A 22,063-nucleotide genomic window follows, 5' to 3' on the forward strand; every position below is an offset into this window, starting at 1 on the left:
TCTTGACCTGAGGAGCCCAGAGCTGGACACAGGACTCAAGGTGTGGCCTAACCAGTGCAGAGTACAGGGGCACAATGACTTCCCTGCTCCTGCTGGCCACACTCTTCTTGATGCAGGCCAGGATGCCATTGGCCCTCTTGGCCACCTGGGCACACTGCTGGCTCATGTTCAGGCAGCTGTCCACCAGCACCCCCAGGTCCCTCTGCCTGGCAGTTCTCAGCCACTCTGCCCCCAGCCTGTAGCTCTGCCTGGGGTTGCTGTGGCCAAAGTGCAGCCCCTGGCACTTGGACTTGTTGAATGCCATCCTGTTGGGCTCCGCCCATCTGTCCAGGTCCCTCTGCAGAGCCCTTCTGCCCTCTGACCAACATCTGCTCCCAGCTTGCTCTCATCTGCAAACTTGCTGATGACTGACTCAATGCCCTCATCCAGATCATCAATGAAGATGTTAAAGAGCACAGGGCCCAGCACTGATCCTTGGGGCACACCACTGGTGTCTGGCTGCCAGCTGGCTGTGGCACCATTCACCACCACTCTCTGGGCTCAGCCTCCAGCCAGTTCCTAACCCAGCACAGAGTGCTGCTGTACAAGCCACGAGCTGACAGCTTGGCCAGGAGTTTGCTGTGGGGGACGGTGGCAAAGGCCTTGCTGCAGTCCAGGCAGACCAAATCCACAGGCCTCCCCCTGTCCACCAGATCATAGAAGGGGCTGTAGTGGGGGGAAGAAAGAGGGGAGGATCTCAGAAGCTCTGCCCAGGAAGAGAGGTTGCCCATGGGGATGGGCTGCCAGGGGAGGGGTTCTACAACTACCACAGGCTTGATGATCTTGGAGGTCTCTTCCAACCTGGCTGACTCAGTAGTGAGGGGAGAGCAGGGGTCCCGCAGGGCTGTAGTGAGGGGGTGGGGGGGACGCAAGGGGCTGTAGTGGCAGGGGGAAAGGGGGAGGAGGCAGGGACCCAAGGGGCTGTAGTGGGGGGGGGGAAGGGGGAGGAGGCAGGGACCCAAGGGGCTGTAGTGAGGGGGTGCGGGGGGCAGGAGGCAGGGACCCGATCACAGAAGGAGCTCAGGCTGGAGAGGCAGGACCTGCCCTTCCTAAATCCATGCTGGCTGGACCTGAGCCCTTGGGCCATCCTTCAGTCCTTGCTGGAGGGGGAAAAAAAAAGCACAAAGTGAGAGGCAGAGGACTCGTGACAGCAATGTAGTGAGGAAGTTTTATTGGGAAACATGGTAGAAGTTTGTACCCCCAGAGCGGGCGCAGAAGGCTGCTGCCGGTCACTGAGACACCGGAGCGCTTCGGGCTGCTGCTGCTGCTGCTGATCAAACACAAAAGAGATTCTCATACTCCAATACCAGGACACCACAGCAATCTTTTTGAGAGCCAAAAAGTTACATATCCAAGGAATTGCTCTGCACTTTGAAACGACTGACCCCACAGTGTAGATCTACCCTATATATATATATTTATATGTATAAGATTAATATATATAGCAATGGGAAATCAGGAAGGGTGGGGGGGAGAAGGTGGGGGGGGAAAGGAAACCCAGATCCTCGCTCCTTAGAGATGGATGAACAACATGTCGAGTCTTTTTGTCTTTATATAAACAAACATCCAGTGGAGAGAGAGAAAGAAAAAACAACCCAGAACAAACAGAAAAATTACATTGCTAGTTCATATTTATACATAAAATACTAACAGCAATGGGGGGTGGGGAGGGGGGGATTGCACAGGGGCTGCCCCCTCCCCCCCCCCCCCAGCAGCGGGCCGGGGGCAGCCCACCCGGATGTGACTATCGAAGTACACACAAGGACAGACGGAGTCACTAACGCATTTACAAGGGATCAGCTACCGGGGGGGGGGGGCAGGGGACACTGTACACACGGGAGAGGCCGCGCCGGCCCCGCAGCTCCGCCGGGGGGTTCCTTCGGGTCGTGGGTGGAGCGGAGGTTCGCCGCCGCCTCCCTCGGCGGCCGCCCGAGCCCCGCCCCTTACTTTGTGGAGAGGATGAGGGCCACGATCAGGCCGTAGAGCCCCAGGACCTCGGCGAAGATGAGGATGAGGATCATGCCCACGAATAACCTGGGCTGCTGCGCCGTGCCCCGCACCCCCGCGTCGCCCACGATGCCGATGGCGAAGCCGGCGGCCAGCCCGCTCAGGCCCACGCTCAGGCCGGCGCCCAGCTGCAGAAAGCTCCTGCAGCAGGCAGGGAAGAGAGAAGGCTGTCAGGGGCAAGCAGCTGGGGGCGGCCCCCACCCCAAGCCCCTTGGGTCCCCACCCCCCCACTACAGCCCCTTGGGTCCCCACCCCCACTTCACTACAGCCCCTTGCCTCCCTGCCCCCACCCCAACCCCCTACAGCCCCTTGGGTTCCTGCCCCCCCCCCCAGCACCTTGGGTCTCCTCCCCCCTCCCCCCACTACAGCCCCTCGGGTCCCACCCCCCACCCCAACCCCCCTACACCCCCTCGGGATCCTGCTCCCTCACCCACAGCCCCTTGGGTCCCCACCCCCTCCCCCCTCCTCACTACAGCCCCTCAGGTCCCTGCCTCCTCCCCCCCCACTACAGCCCCTTGGGTCTCTCCCATCCCCCTCACCCACAGCCCCTTGGGTCCTTGCCCCCTCCCCCCCCCACTACAGCCCCTTGGGTCCCTGCCTCCTCCCCCCCCACACTACATGGCCTTGGGTCCCCACCTCCCCCCATCTCACTACAGCCCTGCGGGACCCCTGCCCTCCCCTCACTACAGAGTCAGCCAGGCAGGAAGATACCTCCAAGATCATCAAGCCTGTGGTAGTTGTAGAGCCCCCTGCCCTGGCAGCCCATCCCCATGGGCAGCCTCTCTTTGTGGGCAGAGCTTCTAAGATCAAGCCTAAACCTCCCCTTACACAGGACTGCATCCTCTTGTTCTGGTGCTGGGTGCCTGAAAGCTTCTGCACCCTAAGCAAGCACCAGCACTCCTGAGACTTCTAGCTCTGATACTTTAAAGGAGGGACATCTAAGCAAGACCTTGAGCTTACCCTCAGGTGTGGCTCACAACTAAGCTAAGCTACTGTGATTCTGTGACTGAAGTGGCTACAGATGAGCTGGGTGGCTGTGAATTCACAGAAGCTGACAGGGTTGGATGTGACCTCAAGGATGATCCAGTTCCAACCCCTTGCCATGGGCAGGGACACCTCACACTGGATCAGGTTGTTCAGAGCCACATCCAGTCAGCTGCAGGCTTCAGGTGCTGCCAGAGCTGTCCTTCAACCCACATGGGCTGGCACTAAGAGCAGTGCTGCTGCTGTCTCCCTCCTTCAGCAACCTCTATGCAGCCACAGCACAGCCAGGTGATGAGTCAGTCTCTTGCACAAGAGCTGGACAGGAATGGTTTGCCTTTCCAGGCAGGGGTGCTTGAGGAGCAGTCCCTGTCAAGATCTGGCCACCTGGTGACTGCAAAGGGGCATCTGGACCTGCTATTCCTTACACTGTGGTTGATCAGGCCAAGCACAGTGCTCAGCAGCCACAGCCTGTGCAGGTACCTGCTGGAGGCGCTGCCTTATGCTGACCTTCCAATCCAAGCAGCCCCAGCCACATGCAGCCTAGGTTTCAGAGGCCTGATGCATAGCCTGAGAATTTCACAGGCAGCACAAAGCAGTGGGCAGCATTAATTATTCACTGGCACCTCCCAGGCAACAGGCACTGAGTCTGGGCCTGCAGCTGGGCACTGTATTCAGCATTCCTAAGGTTGGAAGGGACCTCAAAGCTCATCGAGTCCAACCTGTCACCACAGACCTCATGACTCGGGTAGGGAGGACACTACTGCCCACTGCAGGCTTGAACTCACAGCCTTCCCATGAAGGGTCTAATGCGCAACCAACTGAGCCACTGAGGGGTGTAACAAGCTTGGCCTCCTCGGTTCCTCCTAAGCCCCTGCAGCATCTCCAGCAGTGGAGGATCAAAGTGGCCAGGCTGCAAGGCCCCAGCTGGGAGAGGTTTCTCAGTGACAAGCCCTGCCAGGGGCCTGCAGCAGAGCCCAGCAGAGCCCTGGCAGGGAGGCACTCACTTGAAGAGAGTGATGGTGGACGAGAGGGCGTTGGCGATCAGCACCGCCACCACCAGGCCGTAGATTGCTATGATGCCTGCCATGACCACGGGGATGATGGACTTCATGATGAGCTCAGGCCTCATCACTGACATGGCTGCAATACCTGTGCCGCTCTTTGCTGTGCCATAGGCGGCTCCCAAGGCTGGAAGAGAAAGAAAAGGGGCATTAGACATCCCCCCCCACCAGCAGCAGCAGCCTCTCCTACTGCTGCAGCCTCCCGAAGAACAGCTGAGTCAGCACAAGGAAGAGTTATGCAAAGCTAAGTCACTTGACTGCTCGGGTTTGTCAGGCAGGGCCATTCCCCTACGGGATGAGGAAGTGATCAAAGGTGCTGTTGGAACAGTCCTGATAACAGAATGCTCCTTCTGAGGCAGCTTCACAGCAGGGCAGACTCCCACTCCTGCTCAGGAACTAAAACCCAAAGTCCAAACCCTGCTAGTTCAGAGCTGGTGCTCTCACCAAGCCCACACTGCAAGGCTCTGCTCAGCTGAGCTGCAGAGGAAGCACAGCCAAGCGCTTCCTTCCACCACAGCAGGCTGCAAGCCAGCTGGAAGCCTCACTACACAGCCACTGACCTTTGAACCACTTGGGCCAAGCTCTCTCATAGCATCCAACGTACAACAGGCCACCCTCCCGGGGCCTCTTCCACAAAGCTTCCCTGCCGTGCTTTGGCCTGGGGCTAAATAGGCCACTTCGGCTCCATCAGAGCTGGCACCAGTGAGAGAGCAACAGACCTGCATGTTGCTGCACTCCACTCCTGGGAGAAAGGAAGTCCTTCCCCATGAGAGTGGTGGAGCCCTGGAATGGGTTGTCCAGGGAGGTGGTTGGGGCTCTGTCCCTGGAGGTGTTTTAGCCCAGGCTGGATGAGGCTGTGGCCAGGCTGATCTAGTGTGGGGTGTCCCTGCCCATGGCAGGGGGGTTGGAACTAGATGATCCTTGTGGTCCCTTCTGACCCTGACTGATACTATGATACTACAATGTGTCAGCCTCACCTGGCAAGGGTTCAGGTCCAAACACTTAATCCAGCCACTAGAACCACAAAGCTTTCCTCCTTTACCTTCAGGAGAGGGTAAAGGGGTGGCTCCAAGTGGCAGAGAACCTGCACCTCATGGCTTTGTCTCCCTAAGGCAGACAGTCCCAAGACCAGCAGCATGGTTTCAGCTCATAGCTGTAAGAGGACTGCTTGGCTCTTGTGTATAGTAGGACAATTGTCTTTGTGAATCACAGAACTGCCAGGGCTGGGAGGGAGCTCAAGGCTCAGCCAGTCCCAACCCCCTGCCATGGCCAGGGACACCTCACACCACAGCAGGTTGCTCACAGCCACCTCCAGCCTGGCTGCAAACACCTCCAGGCAGGAGGCTTCCACCACCTCCCTGGGCAACCTGGGCCAGGCTCTCACCACCCTCCTGGGCAACAACTTCTTCCTCACAGCCAATCTCAGTCTCCCCAGTTTATTCTGTTCTCCCAAGTCCTACCATGGCTTTGCAGGCCATGGAGCATCACAACCACCTCATCCCAAAGGTTCACTGATCACTTGAGTCAACCTTGGGCACACAGAGACCAATGCAAGAACCCAAAGCTTGGTTTTCAAAGCAGAACACAGGCTGAGAACTGCAAGAGCCCCAAAGCACCAACCCAAGCAGCAGCTTCTGCCTTGTACCCTCTTAGTCACTCAAAAGCTTTCAGAAACCCCTCCTTTGGTTCTGAAGTACTTGCAGAGACTTCCCTTCCTCCCAGCCTTGCTGCAGGAACCCCTTAAACCCTGGGGTGCACTCAGCATCACCCAGGAGGTGACATCAACACCAGCCCGGGAGATGCTCATCAACAGCCTCTGAAGCATCACTGGGGAGCTAGGTGGGAAGGGAGGTGGTCTCCTTCCCAGACCCCATCAGGCTGATGTTGCAAGTCCTATGCAGCAAGGAGATGCCCCTGCCTGCTCCCAAAGGCTACTGGAGGGCACTAAAGCCAGGAGGGACTTTCCAATCTTGGTGCTGCTCAGACCTTTGCTATTTCTCCACCCACTCAGCAGCTCAGCTTTACAAGGGAGAGCTGCTTGCTCCAGAGCTGAGGCTGCCTTACACCAGCATCCAAGCATCAGATGGTGTCCCTGGCCCAAGAGATGCCAGGAAGCATTCAGAGGCTTAGCTGTGCTTTGCTGCTTCTTGCTGAAAGCCTCTCTGAGCAGCGAGGACTGAAGCAGTAACCCCCTGGCTCTGTATTCAGAGCAGCACTAACTGTCAGTGGCAAGCTCAGGTTTACTTACAAAACCTGGTTGTGGAGCAGCAAAGCTCCTGAACTGTCACAGAGCCAGAGTGTGGCAGGCTCTTCAGCCATTCCCACCTAGAATCCAGCTCAGCAGGAAGCCTGAGCCAAGAGCAGGAGCCAGGTTTTAGCTGCAGGTGTAAGCTGAGCCTGGAAGCTAGCAGACAAGCTTGGCTGGCATCCTGTGATGGCATCATTGAGGGGTCTGGCCCCAGCAAGCCTAGCAAGAGATCACTAACCTCAACCACAAAACTCTGCTCTTGCATGAAGCATCTTCCAAGGAGTGGGAGGAAGTGGCATCCAGGTGCAGGCTAGCCAGGCCAAGGCCTACAGCACAGAGCAGAAGCCACTTCTCTGCTGTCCCCTCTGAACCCAGCAGAGGCTCAGGAGGGAAATTCACTACTGACAGATGAGTGATGGCCTCCTGGCAGCCTGGAGGCACCTGAAGGTGCTGCAGTGCAGTGCCACTGACAGAGCCAGTCAGTGGGGAGGGGCACAACAGCCCCCCCGGGGCAATTCCCACTCACATCCAAACTCTAGGCCAGAGCTTATGCCTGGAGCCTGGGGATCTGCCCACGGTGCTCTGGGGCAGCTCCTTTCCTCCCTGCAGCCTTAGGTGGCACTGAAGCTCGGTCACACTCCCACTGGTGGGCAGCCATAAGTGCTGCACAGCTTGGCACAGCCACTCCTGATGGTCTTCAGCACCATCCTGACCAAGTGGCTTACAGTGAAGCCCTCTGGAGCTGCACTTCCAGTGTCTTACACTGTCTCACTGCTCTGAGTGAGGCTCTCCTTGCACCTTTGCCAGTGCCCCAGTACTACAGCCAAGGACATCCCCTTCCCACCCTGGCACAGCCAGCCAGTGGCACAGCTCTGCAGTTGGGAGCTGCTGGGCACCTGAGGCAATCCTCCTGCACACCCTGCCTTGGAGCTCCTGGGAGAGGTGAATGCCTGAAGCACCACAGAACGCCTTGGGAGGGGCTTCTAGAGGTCACCTTGTCCAACACCCCTCCACTCAGCAGGGACATCCCCAACTGCATCAGGTTGCTCAGAGCCCCATCGAGTCTGACCTGTAATGTTCACAGGGAGAGGGCCTCCACCTCTCTGGGCAAGCTGTTCCAGTGTTCTACCACCCTCAGAGTGAAGAGCTTCCAACCTGCAGCCTACATCTCCCCTCCAGCTCACAGCCATTGCCCCCTGTCCTGTCACTGAAGTCCCTCCCCAGCTCTCCTGGAGCCCTTCAGCTACTGGGAGGCTGCTCTGGGATCTCCCTGCAGCCTTCTCTTCTCCAGGCTGCACAGCCCCAGCTCTCCCAGTCTGGCCCCACAGGGGAGGTTCTGCAGCCTCTGATCATCTCTGTGGCCTCCTCTGGCCCCTCTCCAGCAGCTCCAGGTCCCCCCTGTGTTGGGACCCCAGAGCAGAGGGCAGGATGCTCTCTCTCCAGCTCTGGCCACCCTGTTTTAGATGCAGCCCAGGCTGCCCTTAGCCTCCTGTGCTGCCAGTGCCCCTTGCTGGCTCCTGCCCAGCTCCTCCCCCACAGCACCCCCAAGGCCTTCCCTGCAGGGCTGCTCCCCACCACCTCCTCCCCCAGTCTGGATTGATAACTCCTATGCTACATGTAATTACTCCTGATGAGCTGCAAGAACATGTGCCTTCACCCTCTCAGTGAGCAGATCTGAAGAGATCTGTGTGGAAGACAGTGACAACAGAGCAAGAGCTGCCCCACTGCTGCCCACCAAGACTCCCTGTGTTTGATCAGATCCCAGAGCTCCAGCACCTCTACCACACAGCTCAGCTAAGCTACAACACCACCTTGAGAGCAGAGAGAGCTATCAGAACATCTGCCTGGCAGCCAAAGCTGCAGCACCTCACCTGCCTGGATCACAGAAGGAGAACCATTCTGGTCCCCAGGCAGCAGCTGCCAGTTACAGGCTCAGCGGTGCTGAAGAGCGCTGAGGAGTTCCTTCACACACAGCTCAAGACAACCTACTCCCAGCCAGTCTGTTTCAAAGGTAACTTGATCTTGCAATACCCCTGCAGAGTAGCTCCCTGAACCCATGCCAGAGCTGCTGTAAGACTGCTCCTGAAAAGCCCAGTCCCAGAGGGGTGAGGAGGCTCTGCCTGCCTCCTTGCCACAGCTGCTCCTGTCCATGGAGCAGCAGAGGTGGTGTAGCTGTGCAGCTCCCAGGTGGAGTGTGAGCTGAGAGCAGCTTCTCATGCAGGCAGCAGCTGCAGTGGGGACTGCAGGGGAGCTGGGGCCTTGCCACTGCCAGGCCCTTCAGTAAGGGCTTGCCTCTGACCCTCCCTGCCAGCACTGGAGCAGCCTGTGCTTAGATCAAGGGCTGGTCCAGGCATTAGGACCCACAGCCACAGTGCTCAGGCAGGTCATGCACCCAGAAGGGTAGCCTGGCAGCTAGGTGAGCTGGGACTCCTCACAGGCCATTCCCTCAGCAAGGAGGCTGCTTCCCTGCATGGCTTCTGCCAAGCTCTGCAGGAGCAGGGCCCTGCAGGCAGCCCTCTGCACAGCTGCAGCACACTGACAGCCAAGAACAGAGGCTCAGCACCAGCCACACACTGCAGCAGCAGCTGATCCCTTCAGAGCATCACCTCTTCAGGAAAGACCTCAAGTCCAGCCATGGCCTAGCATCCCCCTGGCCACAGCCACAGACCATGGCTCTCAGCTCCTCATCCAGACAGCTCTTAAAGGCCTCCAGGGGTGGGGACTCCACCACCCCCCTGGGCAGCCTGGGACACTGCCCAGTGACTTTTCTGGGAAAGATACTTCTCCTAATATCCAACCTGAACCTTCCCTGGTGCAACTGGAGGCCATTCCCTCTTGTCCTTTCCCTTTCCTGGCTCCAACCTCCTTTCAGAGTTGTGGAGAGCACTGAGGTCTCCCCTTGGCCTCCTCTCCAGGCTCAACACCCCCAGCTCCCTCAGCTGCTCCTCCCCAGCCCTCTTCTCCAGACCCTTCCCCAGCTCTCTTGCCCTTCTCTGGGCCTGTTCCAGTCCCTCAATGTTCTTGCAGTGAGGAGCCCAGAGCTAAACCCAGCACTCAAACTGTGGCCTCCCCAGTGCCCAGCCCAGAGGCACAATCCCTGCCCTGCTCCTGCTGCCACAGGCCAGGCTGCTGGTGGCCTCCTTGGCCATCTGAGCACACTGCCTGCTCCCTCAGCCAGCTGTTGACTCACACATTGCCCTCTGCCAAGCTACTTTCAAGCCACCCCTCCCCTGGCCTAGCATGGAGCAGCAGTTTTCACACTGCAGGCTGTAAGGACTTGCAGAGCACTGCCTGGCAGAATCTCCCTGCATCAGGAAGTGAAGTACTGCAGCTCACACTTTCCATCCTGGGTCACCATCCCAGCCAGCCTGCCAGAGTCCTGCCACCTGGAGCCTGTTAGAACCAATCCCTTTCCACATGGGCTGCCCTCTGCAGCAGGCAGGCAGGCTTCCCTTACAGCAGGCATCAGCTCCCCTCCATGCCTGCTCAGCCTTGAGCATCCTGCTCTTAAATGGCTGGAGATCTGTGGAGAGGTCATCACCTGGGCTCCAAGAGTGCTCCAGCACATCCCTCCCTTTGACAGCATCCAAGCTTCTGGCATGGCAAAGCCACAGACTTCTTCCCACAGCCACTCTGAAGTCTCTTCCACACCACCAGAGTGAAGACAAGCACGAAGCTCCACCTCAGGTTACTGTAATGGATACCTGGTGCCTGCCCTGGAAAAACCCTGCTGCACCTGAGGAGAAGAGGGGCAGCCACCTGACTGCAACTGTACCTGGGGCCCATGCAAATGCAGCCCAGGCCGACTCAGGACTGGCTACAGGTGGTAAGTGGAGGGGCAAATGGGTAAGGTGCCCTACAGAAGTTGCAGGCTTGAAAAAGCTGCAGTGAGGCAGCCCCCAGAGGCTCAGGGACAGCCAGCAAGCTTTCTCTTCTCCCCTAATGTTAGGAGAGGCTGGGGAGGGACTTCAAACAAGCACTGCCAGCAAGCCTGCCAGGCCAGGAGGCCACTGACTCTTGTTCAGTGTGTTTGTAAGCTTAGAGTCACAGAACTGCCTCAGCTCATCAAACCCAACCACCAGCCCAACCCCACCATGGCCATGAAACCAGGGCCCCCAGGGCCATGCCCATGTCTCTTGAGCAGCTCCAGGGCTGGGGACACCCTATGGCAGCTCCTGGAAGAGTCAAGGGAGCAGCAGCCCACAGCAGAGGTGCCAGGCAGCTGGTGCTCTGGACTGTGCCATGGCACAGAGGCAGTTTTACCAAGCATGGCCAGGCTGACACTTCACAGCCCAGAGCACAGGCTGGTTCTGTGAGCACCAAAGTCCACTCAAGTGTTATGGACTCTTTACCATGATGCAGGCTCCCCAGGGACCCTCAAGATGGCCTGGTCAGACTGGGTGGACCACTGCAGCCCAGGTGCTGACTGGCAAGAGCAGCATGGGACACCAGCTGGCAGCAGCCCATGGCATGGAAGAGCAGCTTGCAGCATTCACCAGCAGACCTCCACTGGGAAAGCCAAGGTCCTCTGACTGCATCCAGCAGATGCTCCTGGGGCCAGCCTTGAAGCCCTGTGTCTGAAGGCAGCCAGCTCAGCAAGTCATGCCTCACTCTTTGGTGGAGACAAGCAGCAGGTGGGAGCACCCTTCTGGGAGACCACTGCTTCAAGCACCCCCAAACAGCCTGTGCAGGCTGGAGGGGACTGCAGCCTGCAAGCATTGCTTCAAGTCACTCAGGCTTGGGACAGAAGGTAGAGGCTTGGTTAGGAAGGAGGGAAAAAAGGAAGCTGGCTGAAGAGCTGAGGCAGCTGGCATTCATCTCCACTGCTGCTCTGAGCCTTCCAGAGGGCAAGTCCTGCACCCTTTGCAGCCTAGAGTGAGTTCAGGGTGAGGCAGGAGTGCCCCTCTCAGGTACACCTGGGAGCCACTGTTCCAGCAGCAGGCCTGCTTGAGCCAAGCTTTGTGGAGCCAGGGGTGTGCTTGGTCTGGTTTTCAGATGACCCCAAGGCTGGCCCTCTCCAAGTGGAAAGGATGCCCTTGCTGAGGTGGCTTCCCTTCCCTGAACTGAGCTGCAGAGATGCTGCCACCTGGGTCAGGGCACTCACCCCTCCCAAGGCCCCCTTTCACTGCTGCTGAGGGTCAGTGCTTAAGCTGGCCTCTGCTGCAGGCAACCTGGCAGCTCAGAGCCCTGGCCCAGGGAGCTTTCCTGCCCATGCCCTGAGGCTTTGGAAGATTCTCCAGTGATTGCCTTCAGCTGCTCCTGTTCTGCCTTCTCATTTCTAGTGCCAGCTACAGCTAAGGAGTCTGCAAGCTCTTAGGATGAGGTCTGCAGCTCCCACCCCTCAAGAGCTGGTATTTTTAGGAGGCACAGGTGTGATGTGCCTCCAAGGCTGCAAGTTGTTTATAGCCAGGAAGCCTTCTGGCATCAGGCAGTGCAGCACTGTCAGCTGCACCAGGAGCCAGCCATCATTTCACCAGGGAGGACCTCAGCAGCTCCCCACCTGCTGCAGGAGCTGCAGCCCCACTCCCATTTCATCAGCCCTGCAGCCCCAGCCAGGAGACACAGGACTAACCTCCACCTGCTGCTAAGACTTCAGCAGCAGGGCTCCAGATGCTCCCTGGTGAGGCAGCACCAAAGGCACTGCAAGCCCACCCAGAGTGCAGAGCCAAGTGGAACCTCTCACCACATCCTGGGGATCAGCATGGGACACCCCAAGCCTTCAGTGCAGGGAGGCTCAGCAAGCAGCCTTGTCCAAGACCATGCTTCTCCATTTGGGCATGGAAAAGCCACCATCATCTGCTCACTCAACACCACCTGACAGTGAGCCAGCCACACTGTGAAGATCTGAAGGAGCTTCAGCTATCAGAGCAAGTTGCAATCAGCAAACAAATAAAGCAGGCTCCAAGACAGCCAAGGTCACTGCAGCCTGCTTTAGCATTCCCAGCTGCCATCAGCAGCAACTGACCAGAACCAGCTCTGCTATCTCCTTCCCATCAGCAGTTAATGTTCAAACCCCAAACAGCCCTGCCTGAAGTCTCTTGTTTTCACATCAAACTAGGCAGGGCAGTGTAAAACCTGGAGGTGTTTACTAGAAACAGGCCTCAGAATGACAAGCTCCTCAGGAGCCTGATCTTCAGCTCCAGCCTCAGTCAGCCCTGGTGACTGCAGTGAGCAGCAGCCCAGCACCCTTCTGAGGCCCTCAGACACTGCCTGGCTGGCCAGCCTTGGCTCCCAAGCCAGGGTGGGCTGTGACAGCTGATGTGCAGCTCCCATCAGACCCTGTTCCAGCTGGGTGACACTGCAGGTTTCATTTATCCTGCACTGACACCTCTGCCATGTGGCCTCAGAGGCCCCAGCTGCTTTATCTTTGCTTAAACCACTCCAGAGATGCTCACACCCAAGAGAGTTGCCACCAACTGTTGAAACCTACAGAGAGAATTCCCACCAGCTGAGGGGAATCTCCAACCTGCTGCTGCACTGCCTGGCCCCACCAGATGCACTTAGACCCCAGCAAGGGACCAAGCTCCTGGCTCAGAGCTGCTGGATCATCTGACAGCCTCCCCCCCACGGCCCACTGGCCTGCCAGCAGGGACAAGACAGGTACCAAACCTCCTCTGGGAGACCTCCCTCAGCCCTTCCCTTCAGCTTGCACCATGCTGTCAAGCCCACAGCTTCCAGGAAGCACTTCCAGCTCAGACCTGCCAAGCAACACCTGGAGCTGTGGCTCAGCTGCTGACTCAGCCCTGCCTCCCTCACTGGTGTCTCCACCGAGGCCAGCTTCCACATCTTCTGTTCCTCTGCCTTCAAGCTCAGTTTTACAAGAGTGACTCAGGAAGACAGCCCAGTGTTTAGGACCTTAATCCCAGCTCTTGTACAAAAGGTCTGCTGGCTCTTAAAATGGAATTAACCAGGTTGAAAGTGACCTTGGAGATCACCAAGTCCAACCTCTCCCCCAGCACCATCTGATCAACCAAACCATGGCACCAAGGGCCTCAGCCAGGCTCTTCCTGAACACCTCCAGGGATGGGGACTCCACCACCTCCCTGGGCAGCACATCCCAGTGGCCAATCTCTCTTGCTGAGAAGAATTCCTTCCTCACCTCCAGCCTAAACCTCCCCTGGCACAGCTTGAGACTGTGTCCTCTTGTTCTGCTGCTGGGTGCCTGGGAGAAGAGCCCAACCCCCACCTGGCTCCAACCTCCCTTCAGGGAGTTGCAGAGAGCAAGAAGGTCTCCCCTGAACCTCCTCTTCTCCAGGCTAAGCAACCCCAGCTCCCTCAGCCTCTCCTCACAGGGCTGTGCTCCAGACCCCTCCCCAACATCTCTCCTGAACTGAGGGGCCCAGAGCTGGACAGAACTCTCCTTTCCAACAAGCCATCAGGTCTGTGGCTGCTCCTCCAGTGCCTTCAGTAGCCACGAGGTGCCCAGTCCCTGGCTCCTGCACAAGGCACTGCAGCCACCCTCACACCAGCCCTCAGCTCTGGAGCCTCAGCACAAGGTGTTAACAGAGGTGGCAGGGCCCCCCCTCAGCACAGCCCAGCTGGGTACAATCGCAGCAGCACTCCACACAGCCAGGCAAGACTGACTCCTGCAGGGGTTAAAGGCATGAACCTGGCTGGCCTGAAACCAGTCAGTGGTGCCAACACCAGTGCCAGACAGCTTCCTCTCCAAGACTACTTTTAATCCACTGTCCACCTGGCTGCTTACAGAGTTTAATCTGCCACACTAATTGAGAGCAGCTTCCACATATCTGCCCTCCTCTCCCAGCTACCAGAGCCTGCTTTAACATGGTGAGAACCCAGGCACATCTAGAGCTCCTCCCAGCTCACTGCTCAAGAGCTTCCACTGCTCAGCTGCCAGGGGACCACCAGTGAGGGCACTCACACACGCAGGGACACTGGGCAAGCCCGCCCAAGGGGATGCCAGCCTGATCCCTGGGTATGCCCAGCAGCTGCACTGGGGCAAAACCAGCTGAAGCCTTCCCCACACTACCCCTGAAACCCAACAGCAGGGCTGCAGCCCGCAGGAAGCAGTCAGGAGCCGCAGCTGTCTCCTGCAGAAGGTCTGCTCATGCTCCAAAGCATCCCAGGCCCAGAGGATGTTCCTTCTAACAAACCAGCGTCTGTGAGCCTCTGCACCACGGGGAGAGGGGTGCCACAGAGTGACCCAATTTCCTCTGCACCCAACCTCTGTGACTTCAGCAGCAGATGGACGGTCACAAGGGCAGAGCTTCCCCTTTCTCAGTGCCTCCTGCAGCTCCCGTTCGGAGGGGAAGGTCAGGCCCCAGCAGCTCCTTCACTGTCATTGAGATCGCTAAGGCTGACTCCCCTCCTCATTTCAGGTGTCAGCCCCACTCAGAAACTGGTCTCACACGGGCCGAGGAGCGCTGTAAGGAGCAGCCCTGTCCCGCCCGCAGCAGGAGTGCTCCGCTCGGCCCCCGGGGAGCCAGAGCAGCGCTGCCCGCCGCGGGAGCCCCCCGGGAGGAGCGGGGACAGCGCGCTACCGGCGCGGCCGGAGCCCCGGGGAAGCCCCCAGGGTCAGCGCCGGGGGCCGGCCGGCGAGGCCCCGTCCCGACGGGCGCGGAGGCGGCGGGCGCGCCCCCGCTCCCCACCCCCCCGCGGGGCCGGTCCGGGCGGCAGCGCCGCCGCAGTCACGTGGCAGCGGGGGCTCCGCCGGCGGCGGCACGCTCCGCGGTGACGTCACCCGCGCAGACCCCCTCCGCCGCGCCCCGGTAGCCCGGATGGAACCGGGGGGGAGGTGGACATCCATCCCCGGGGCTGCCTCCGCCCCCGCGACCAGGCCAAGGCCTGTCCAGCCGGGCAGCAGCCCCAACCCCGCGGGTCCCACCTCGCCGGGGGAAAGCGCCGGTAACGGAGCGACACCCCCTCCCTCCCCCCGGCTACGGCGGCGAGGCAGACAGTGCCCCCCTCCCCCCCCACCACCCAGCCTCGGCAGCTCCAGCCCCCGCCGCCCCCCCGGGAGCCCGGACGGGTGCTCACCGCTGAAGACCATGGCAGCCGAGGCGCCCATCACGGCGAAGAAGGAGGCGTACTCGGGGCTACTGCTGGTCGACATGGCTGCGCGGGCCGGGCCGGGGCTAGGCGCCGCTGGGAGCGGGAGCGCAGGAGGGCGAAGGGGGAGGTGGGAGGCTCCGCCGCGGCGCCGGTTCTCCGCAGGCAGCGCTCAGCCACAAAATGGCGGAGGCGAGAAGGGAAAGAGGGAGGGAGACGGGGCGGAGGCCGGCTGAGAGGTGCACTAGGGAAGGGGCCGGGCACGGGCGGGAGAGGGAGGGAGGGAAAGCTGCGGCGCGGAGCTCCGTCGCGGCGGGAGTGCGCGGCGGCGCGGGCGCTACGCCCTAAGTACTGCCTCCGCAGGACAAAATGGCGGAGGCTCGCCCGTCACGTGACCGGCGCCCACCGCCCTCGCCCGCTCGCCCCGCCCTCCACCGCCACCACGCGCACGAGCCCGGGGGGCTCTCTCCCGCCGTACCGGCCTCCCCCCCCCAATTCCCCGCTCCTGCGGAGGGTCAGGCCGCCGGGAGCGAGCGGAGCTCACTGCTCTCGCCGCACCCCGTGTGGTGAACGGGGCACTTGGCCGACCAGAGGCCGGCCGTTTCCGAGCCCCTCTGCTCGTCCTCCCTCTCCCCTCCGCCCGGGTAGTTGAGCCCGGCCGGGGGCTGCAGCCCGCGGAGCGTGATTCAGCGCTCATTAGCATAAGGGGCGGGGCCAGATAGAGGCTCCACCCGCCGGGCCGCGGGTCCTCCCCGGGCTGGGGTGCGCCGGGGCCGGGCCGGGCTGGGGTCTGTTCGGTGTCCTCTGCGTTAGCCTCTGTCGTGTGCCGTCTTCCCTTGCCACGGCCCTCGTTCTGTGTCCCCTCTCCGCCATGCTGCCTCCCTGCTGCCACATCCCCGTGGTGTTTTCCCTCTCCCCCATGCTGCCTCCCTGCTGCCACATCCCCGTTCTGTGTCCCCTCTCCCCCATGCTGCCTCCCTGCTGCCACATCCCCGTGGTGTGTCCCCTCTCCCCTATGCTGCCTCCCTGCTGCCACATCCCCGTGGTGTGTCCCCTCTCCCCCATGCTGCATCTCTGGTGCCACATCCCCGTGGTGTGTCCCCTCTCCCCCATGCTGCATCCCTGCTGCCACATCCCCGTGGTGTGTCCCCTCTCCCCCATGCTGCCTCCCTGGTGCCACATCCCCGTGGTGTGTCCCCTCCCCCATGCTGCCTCCCTGGTGCCACATCCCCCTGGTGTGTCCCCTCTCCCCCATGCTGCATCCCTGGTGCCACATCCCCGTGGTGTGTCCCCTCTCCCCCATGCTGCATCCCTGCTGCCACATCCCCGTTCTGTGTCCCCTCTCCCCCATGCTGCATCCCTGGTGCCACATCCCCGTGGTGTGTCCCCTCTCCCCCATGCTGCATCCCTGCTGCCACATCCCCGTGGTGTGTCCCCTCTCCCCCATGCTGCCTCCCTGCTGCCACATCCCCGTTCTGTGTCCCCTCTCCCCCATGCTGCCTCCCTGCTGCCACATCCCCGTGGTGTGTCCCCTCTCCCCCATGCTGCCTCCCTGCTGCCACATCCCCGTGGTGTGTCCCCTCCCCCATGCTGTATCCCTGCTGCCACATCCCCGTGGTGTGTCCCCTCTCCCCCATGCTGTATCCCTGGTGCCACATCCCCGTGGTGTGTTCCCTCTCCCCCATGCTGCCTCCCTGGTGCCACATCCTGTGTTCCATGTCCTCTGTCTCCTCTCCCATAGCAGGGAGATTGGAACTGGCCAATCTTTAAGGTCCCTGCAAAGCCAAACCACTCTGTGTGCCGTGTCCCTGGTGCCACACTCTCCATGGTGTGTCCTTTCTCCCCCGTGCCATGCCCGGGGTGCCACTTTGTCGTGTTCCTGGTAGGATCCTGACGCCTTCCTGCCTCAGAGCTCCAGGACTCTTAGTGGAACTGTTTGACAAAATGAACTTTTGCCTCTTCCAGCGCCCCAGTGGGCACTGTGGAAGGCTTTGGGTTGGGAGGGAGCTATAAAGGCCTATTTCAAGCCCCCTGCAGTCAGCAGAGACATTTTTAAGTGGATGTAGTTGCTCAGGGCCCCATCCCACCCCACCTACAGGAATCTGATCCGACAGATGCCACATCAATTCAACAAACTCGGAGTACAGGAGGCTCTGGGGAGAACTTGTTGTGGCCTTTCAGTACTTAAAGTGTTTTTAGCAGAGCCTGTTGTGAGAGGGGTCATGGGGCAAGAAGTTTAAACCAAAAAGAGGGAGGTGAAGACTGGTTTCAAGAAGACCTTTTCATACAGTGAGGATGACTGAACGCTGGAGCAGGCTGCCCATAGAAGGTGGGTGGTAGAAGCCCCATGCTTGGGGCTCTTCCAGGCCTGGCACTGACACAGGCTCAGCAGGTTAGAATAATTAGTAAGTTTTATTTATTAAAGCAGTGGCTAGAACAGAGAGAGGACTGCTGGGGATGAAGGCACTGAGCTGAAGTGAACAAATCCTGGGTAAGATCCGAGAGGGTGGCGGATGCCAAACGTTGCAGTGACCCTGACAGGGGATAAAAGAGCAGCAGGAGACCAGCTGTGAATGGAGTGCACAACTCTTAGCATCATAGCATCAGTCAGGGTTGGAAGGGACCACAAGGATCATCTAGCTCCAATCCCCCTGCCGTGAGCAGGGACACCCCACACTAGATCAGCCTGGCCAGAGCCTCATCCAGCCTGGGCTTAAACACCTCCAGGGACAGGGCCCCAACCACCTCCCTGGACAACCCATTCCAGGGCTTCACCACTCTCATGGGGAAGAACTTCCTCCTCACCTCCAGCCTGAATCTCCCCACCTCCAACTTCATTCCATTCCCCCTAGTCCTATCACTACCTGAGATCCTGAGCAGTCCCTCCCCAGCCTTCCTTTAGCCCCCTGCAGATCCTGGAAGGCCACAATGGGGTCACCTGGGAGCCTTCTCTTCTCCAGACTGAACAGCCCCAACTCCTTCAGTCTGTCCTCACAGGAGAGGTGCTCCAGCCCTCTGCTCATCCTCCTGGCCCTTCTCTGGACACCTTCCAGCACCTCCAGATCCCTTTTGCAATAGGGGCTCCAGAACTGGAGGCAGGACTCCAGGTGGGGTCTCCCCAGAGCTGAGCAGAGGGGGAGGATCACCTCCCTTGCCCTGCTGGCCACACTTCTCCTGATGCAGCCCAGGCTCTGATTGGCTTTGTGGGCTGCAAGTGCACACTGAGAGCTCCTGGTGAGCTTCTCCTCCCCCAGCACCCCCAAGGCTCTCTCTTCAGGGCTGCTTTCCAGCCAGTCCCTGCCCAGCCTGGATTTGTGCCTGGGATTGCCTCCAGCCAGCTGCAGGACCCTGCACTTGGTCTTGTTGAAGCTCATGAGGTTGGCTTGTGCCCACCTCTGCAGCCTGGAGTCTCTGGCTTGGCTGGAGGAAGAGGAGGAAGCCCATTGACCACCCTGCTCTCTGCTACATCCACAGCCTGTCCCTCTCGCACAGAGAGGTTCCTCTCCTTGCCTGTTAGGCCCTAACCTGGCCAGCCTGATCTAGTGTGGGGTGTTCCTGCCCATGGCAGGGGGGTTGGAACTAGATGATCCTTGTGGTCCCTTCCAACCCTGACTGATTCTATGGTACTATGAACCCTGGCTCTCCCTGGCTCTCCCTGGCTCTCTCTGCCTTGTAAGTGACATCCAGCAGGATTTGAGTGGGGAGCTGAGGAGCACATTCATGTCAACTTGACCATTCCCATTGCAAAGGCAGCACAGCTCAGGCAGCACAGCCTTCAAAGCCTCTTCTGCAGCTGTGTGGGCTTGTCAGATTAGCCTTAGCTCAGGAGTTTTAGCCAAACCAGGACCTTCTTATCTTATCTTCCCAAGGCTCCCTCCTTCAGCCCCTGGCAGGCCAGCTCTGCAGAGCCTTCTTTGCAGGGCTAACACAAACACCTCTCGTCTGTCAGCATCTCGCCCTCGCTCCTGCCACCTTAGGTTCATCTATTCCTGCCCCCCCCCACGTCCCCATGGCACACCCTAACTGCCATCTCCTGTGTCCTCCCCCCACAGGCCATGTCTCAAGTGCCATGTGGGGGTGGTGCATCCTCTGTGCCACATCCTGTGGCCCTTGTCCCACGGCAGGGGCACTGGAACTGGGTGATCTCTAAGGTCCCTTCCAACCCGAGCCACTGCATGCGCCATGTGCCCCGTGGCGGGTGCCATGAGTTACATCCCCTGTGCCCTATCATGTTGTGCCTTGTGTATCCTGTCTGCATTGCAGGGCTCTGTCCCTGTCCTGGGCTCCCCACAGGGCTGTAGTTGTGCCCATGGGCCTTGCTGGCTTGGCATCCCCTCTGGGGGTCTCATTCCCCTGCTCTCCACCTCCTCCTCGAGTCCAGTCCGAGCAGCATCCCACTGGTTTCATAGTTTCATAGTTTCATAGTTTCATTCAGGGTTGGAAGGGACCACAAGGATCATCTAGTTCCAACCTCCCTGCCATGGGCAGGGACACCCCACACTAGATCAGGCTGGACAGAGCCTCATCCAGCCTGGGCTTAAACACCTCCAGGGACAGGGCCCCAACCACCTCCCTGGACAACCCATTCCAGGGCTTCACCACTCTCATGGTGAAGAACCTCCTCCTCACATCCAGCCTGAATCTCCCCACCTCCAGCTTCATTCCATTCCCCCTAGTCCTATCACTACCTGAGATCCTGAGCAGTCCCTCCCCAGCCTTCCTGTAGCCCCCTTCAGATCCTGGAAGGCCACAATTAGGTCACCTGGGAGCCTTCTCTTCTGCAGACTGAACAGCCCCAACTCCTTCAGTCTGTCCTCATAGGAGAGGTGCTCCAGCCCTCTGCTCATCCTCCTGGCCCTGCTCTGGACACGTTCCAGCACCTCCACATCCCTCTTGTAATAGGGGCTCCAGAACTGGACACAGTACTCCAGGTGGGGTCTCAGCAGAGCTGAGTAGAGGGGGAGGATCACCTCCCTTGCCCTGCTGGCCACACTTCTCCTGCTGCAGCCCAGGATCTGATTGGCTTTGCGGGCTGCAAGTGCACACTGAGAGCTCCTGGTGAGCTTTTTGTCCACCAGCACCCCCAAGTCTCTCTCTTCAGGGCTACTTTCCAGCCACTCACTGCCCAGCCTGGATTTGTGCCTGGGTGTTCTGCATCTCTCCTGCTTGTGCCCCTGGCATGTCTCCTGCTCCCTAGTGAGGTGGTGCCCAGTGCCTCTGGCCCATCCTTACCCCAGGGGCTGCAGGGGGATAAGTGGGCTGGCTTTGAGCTACAGCATCACCCCAGCATGGGCACTGCCACCCAGCCCCTGCCATAGGTGCAGGTAACCTCCCTCTGAGCTAAAACCCCCCAGAGATGCTGCTAGAGCCCATCCTGAGAAGATGACTGAACCTGCTTCTGTTACTTGGGATGCTGGAGGGCAACCCCCCACCTAATGCTGGCTCTGGGGTGTTCAGGAAGAGCTGCCTGCTGCAAATGCTGCTGCTCTGATCTCCTGCAACACCAGATCCCTTCATTCATTGACAGCCACCCAGCCTGTCGTGTTGCTGCCATTGCTCTGGACACCTCAGCCTCGTCCAAGCTGCCAGGGAAGGTGACAGCAGGATTTAACTGCTGCTTGGCAAATTCCCTGCCTGCTGGCTGAGCACAACCAGCCCCATTGCTGCAGCCTGCAGAGGTGCCAGGCGCTCGCTGGGCATCGGCTCCAGGACACATCGGCTTGGGGGAGGAGACTGGCTCGGGGCAGGCTCTGCCACCAGGTCTTCACAGGGGCATGTGGCAGGGACAAGCTGGGGGGAGGGGGGAGAGGGCTGGAGGGCACTGTTGGGGGGGGGTCAGAGCCGCAGGGAGGACCCACTGCTGGGTCCTGGCAGAGGTGGATGTGGGTCCCATGGGTGCAGCACACCACTGTCACCATCATCGCTGCCACCCATCGCCATCAGCGCTGCCCCCACCAGCACCACGCTGCCTCTCCTGCAGCACTGCACACTGGGATGTGTAGTTCGTGGCCGCGGAGCCGTGGTCGTTGCCGTGGGGGTGGCTGTTGTCGCTAGGCAGCGTTTCCAGTAGCCCCAGTTGCCATCGGGAAGCCTTTCCCTGGGCTGGGCACGGTCCCTGCCCCACAGCTCTGCTGCGGCTGGTCCTTGGGTGAACTTCTCCTCCCTCAGGCACCGGTGGCGTTGGCACATTGCCCACCAAATGTGGGCTGGTGAGGGGCATAGGGACCAGGGGTGCTTCATCCCAGCCCTGGTGCTGGGGTCTGTGCCAGCCTGCTGCCTGCTTGGCTCACCCACAGCAGGCATCTCGGAACACAGTGCCTGGCCTGGCTGCAAGGAGAGGTCCCTGCGGGGTGCAGAGCCCGGGCAGGGGGTGCCACTGCACATCCTGGCTGGTGAGGACGAGCCCAGCCACTTACCCTCAGGCCACTGTGTGATGAGTGCTGGTGTGGTGCCAGGCAAGGCTGCAAGGACAGCTGGGGCAGCACTGGCATTGGTGTTTCCAGCAGGGACCCGGGGAGCAGGGTGGATTTTAGCCCTCAGACGATGCTTTCCTCCCTGTACCTCTGGGCACCCCCTGCCACCAAGATGTCCCTTTGTCGCTCCTGGGCCCTGCTGGGCAGCCCTGGCAGCCTGAGAGAGCGGCTCACATTCCCCCATGTGCTGCCACGCTGCCTCCTCCTCTCCCGTGCCCGGCTGTGTGCCAGCCAGGCCCCCT

At 59.9% G+C, this 22,063-nt stretch overlaps 1 protein-coding gene across 1 annotated transcript; it reads right to left on the bottom strand.

Moving 5' to 3' along the window:
- Positions 1 to 1,193: 1,193 nt before the first annotated feature.
- Positions 1,194 to 15,755, bottom strand: ATP6V0C (ATPase H+ transporting V0 subunit c). Its single transcript, XM_068147244.1, has 3 exons — positions 15,337 to 15,755; positions 4,035 to 4,218; positions 1,194 to 2,187 (listed from the first exon to the last, which is right to left on the bottom strand). The coding sequence occupies exons 1-3, from the start codon at positions 15,410 to 15,412 to the stop codon at positions 1,983 to 1,985; spliced, it is 465 nt and encodes a 154-aa protein (XP_068003345.1). The 5' UTR covers positions 15,413 to 15,755; the 3' UTR covers positions 1,194 to 1,982.
- Between the last annotated feature and the right edge of the window lie 6,308 nt (positions 15,756 to 22,063).

Source organism: Melanerpes formicivorus, unplaced genomic scaffold (genome assembly GCF_026170545.1).
Source record: "Melanerpes formicivorus ecotype bairdi unplaced genomic scaffold, bMelFor1.0.p_v2 SCAF_14, whole genome shotgun sequence".
Lineage (NCBI taxonomy): Eukaryota > Metazoa > Chordata > Aves > Piciformes > Picidae > Melanerpes > Melanerpes formicivorus.

Coding starts and splice junctions, on each gene's coding strand:
- ATP6V0C (XM_068147244.1), bottom strand. CDS start 15,412: ATGTCGACCAGCAGTAGCCCCGAGTACGCCTCCTTCTTCGCCGTGATG. Junction 4,219..15,336: donor GGCTGCCATGGTCTTCAGCG/GTGAGCACCCGT, acceptor TTTCTCTTCCAG/CCTTGGGAGCCGCCTATGGC. Junction 2,188..4,034: donor TCCACCATCACTCTCTTCAA/GTGAGTGCCTCC, acceptor TGCCTGCTGCAG/GAGCTTTCTGCAGCTGGGCG.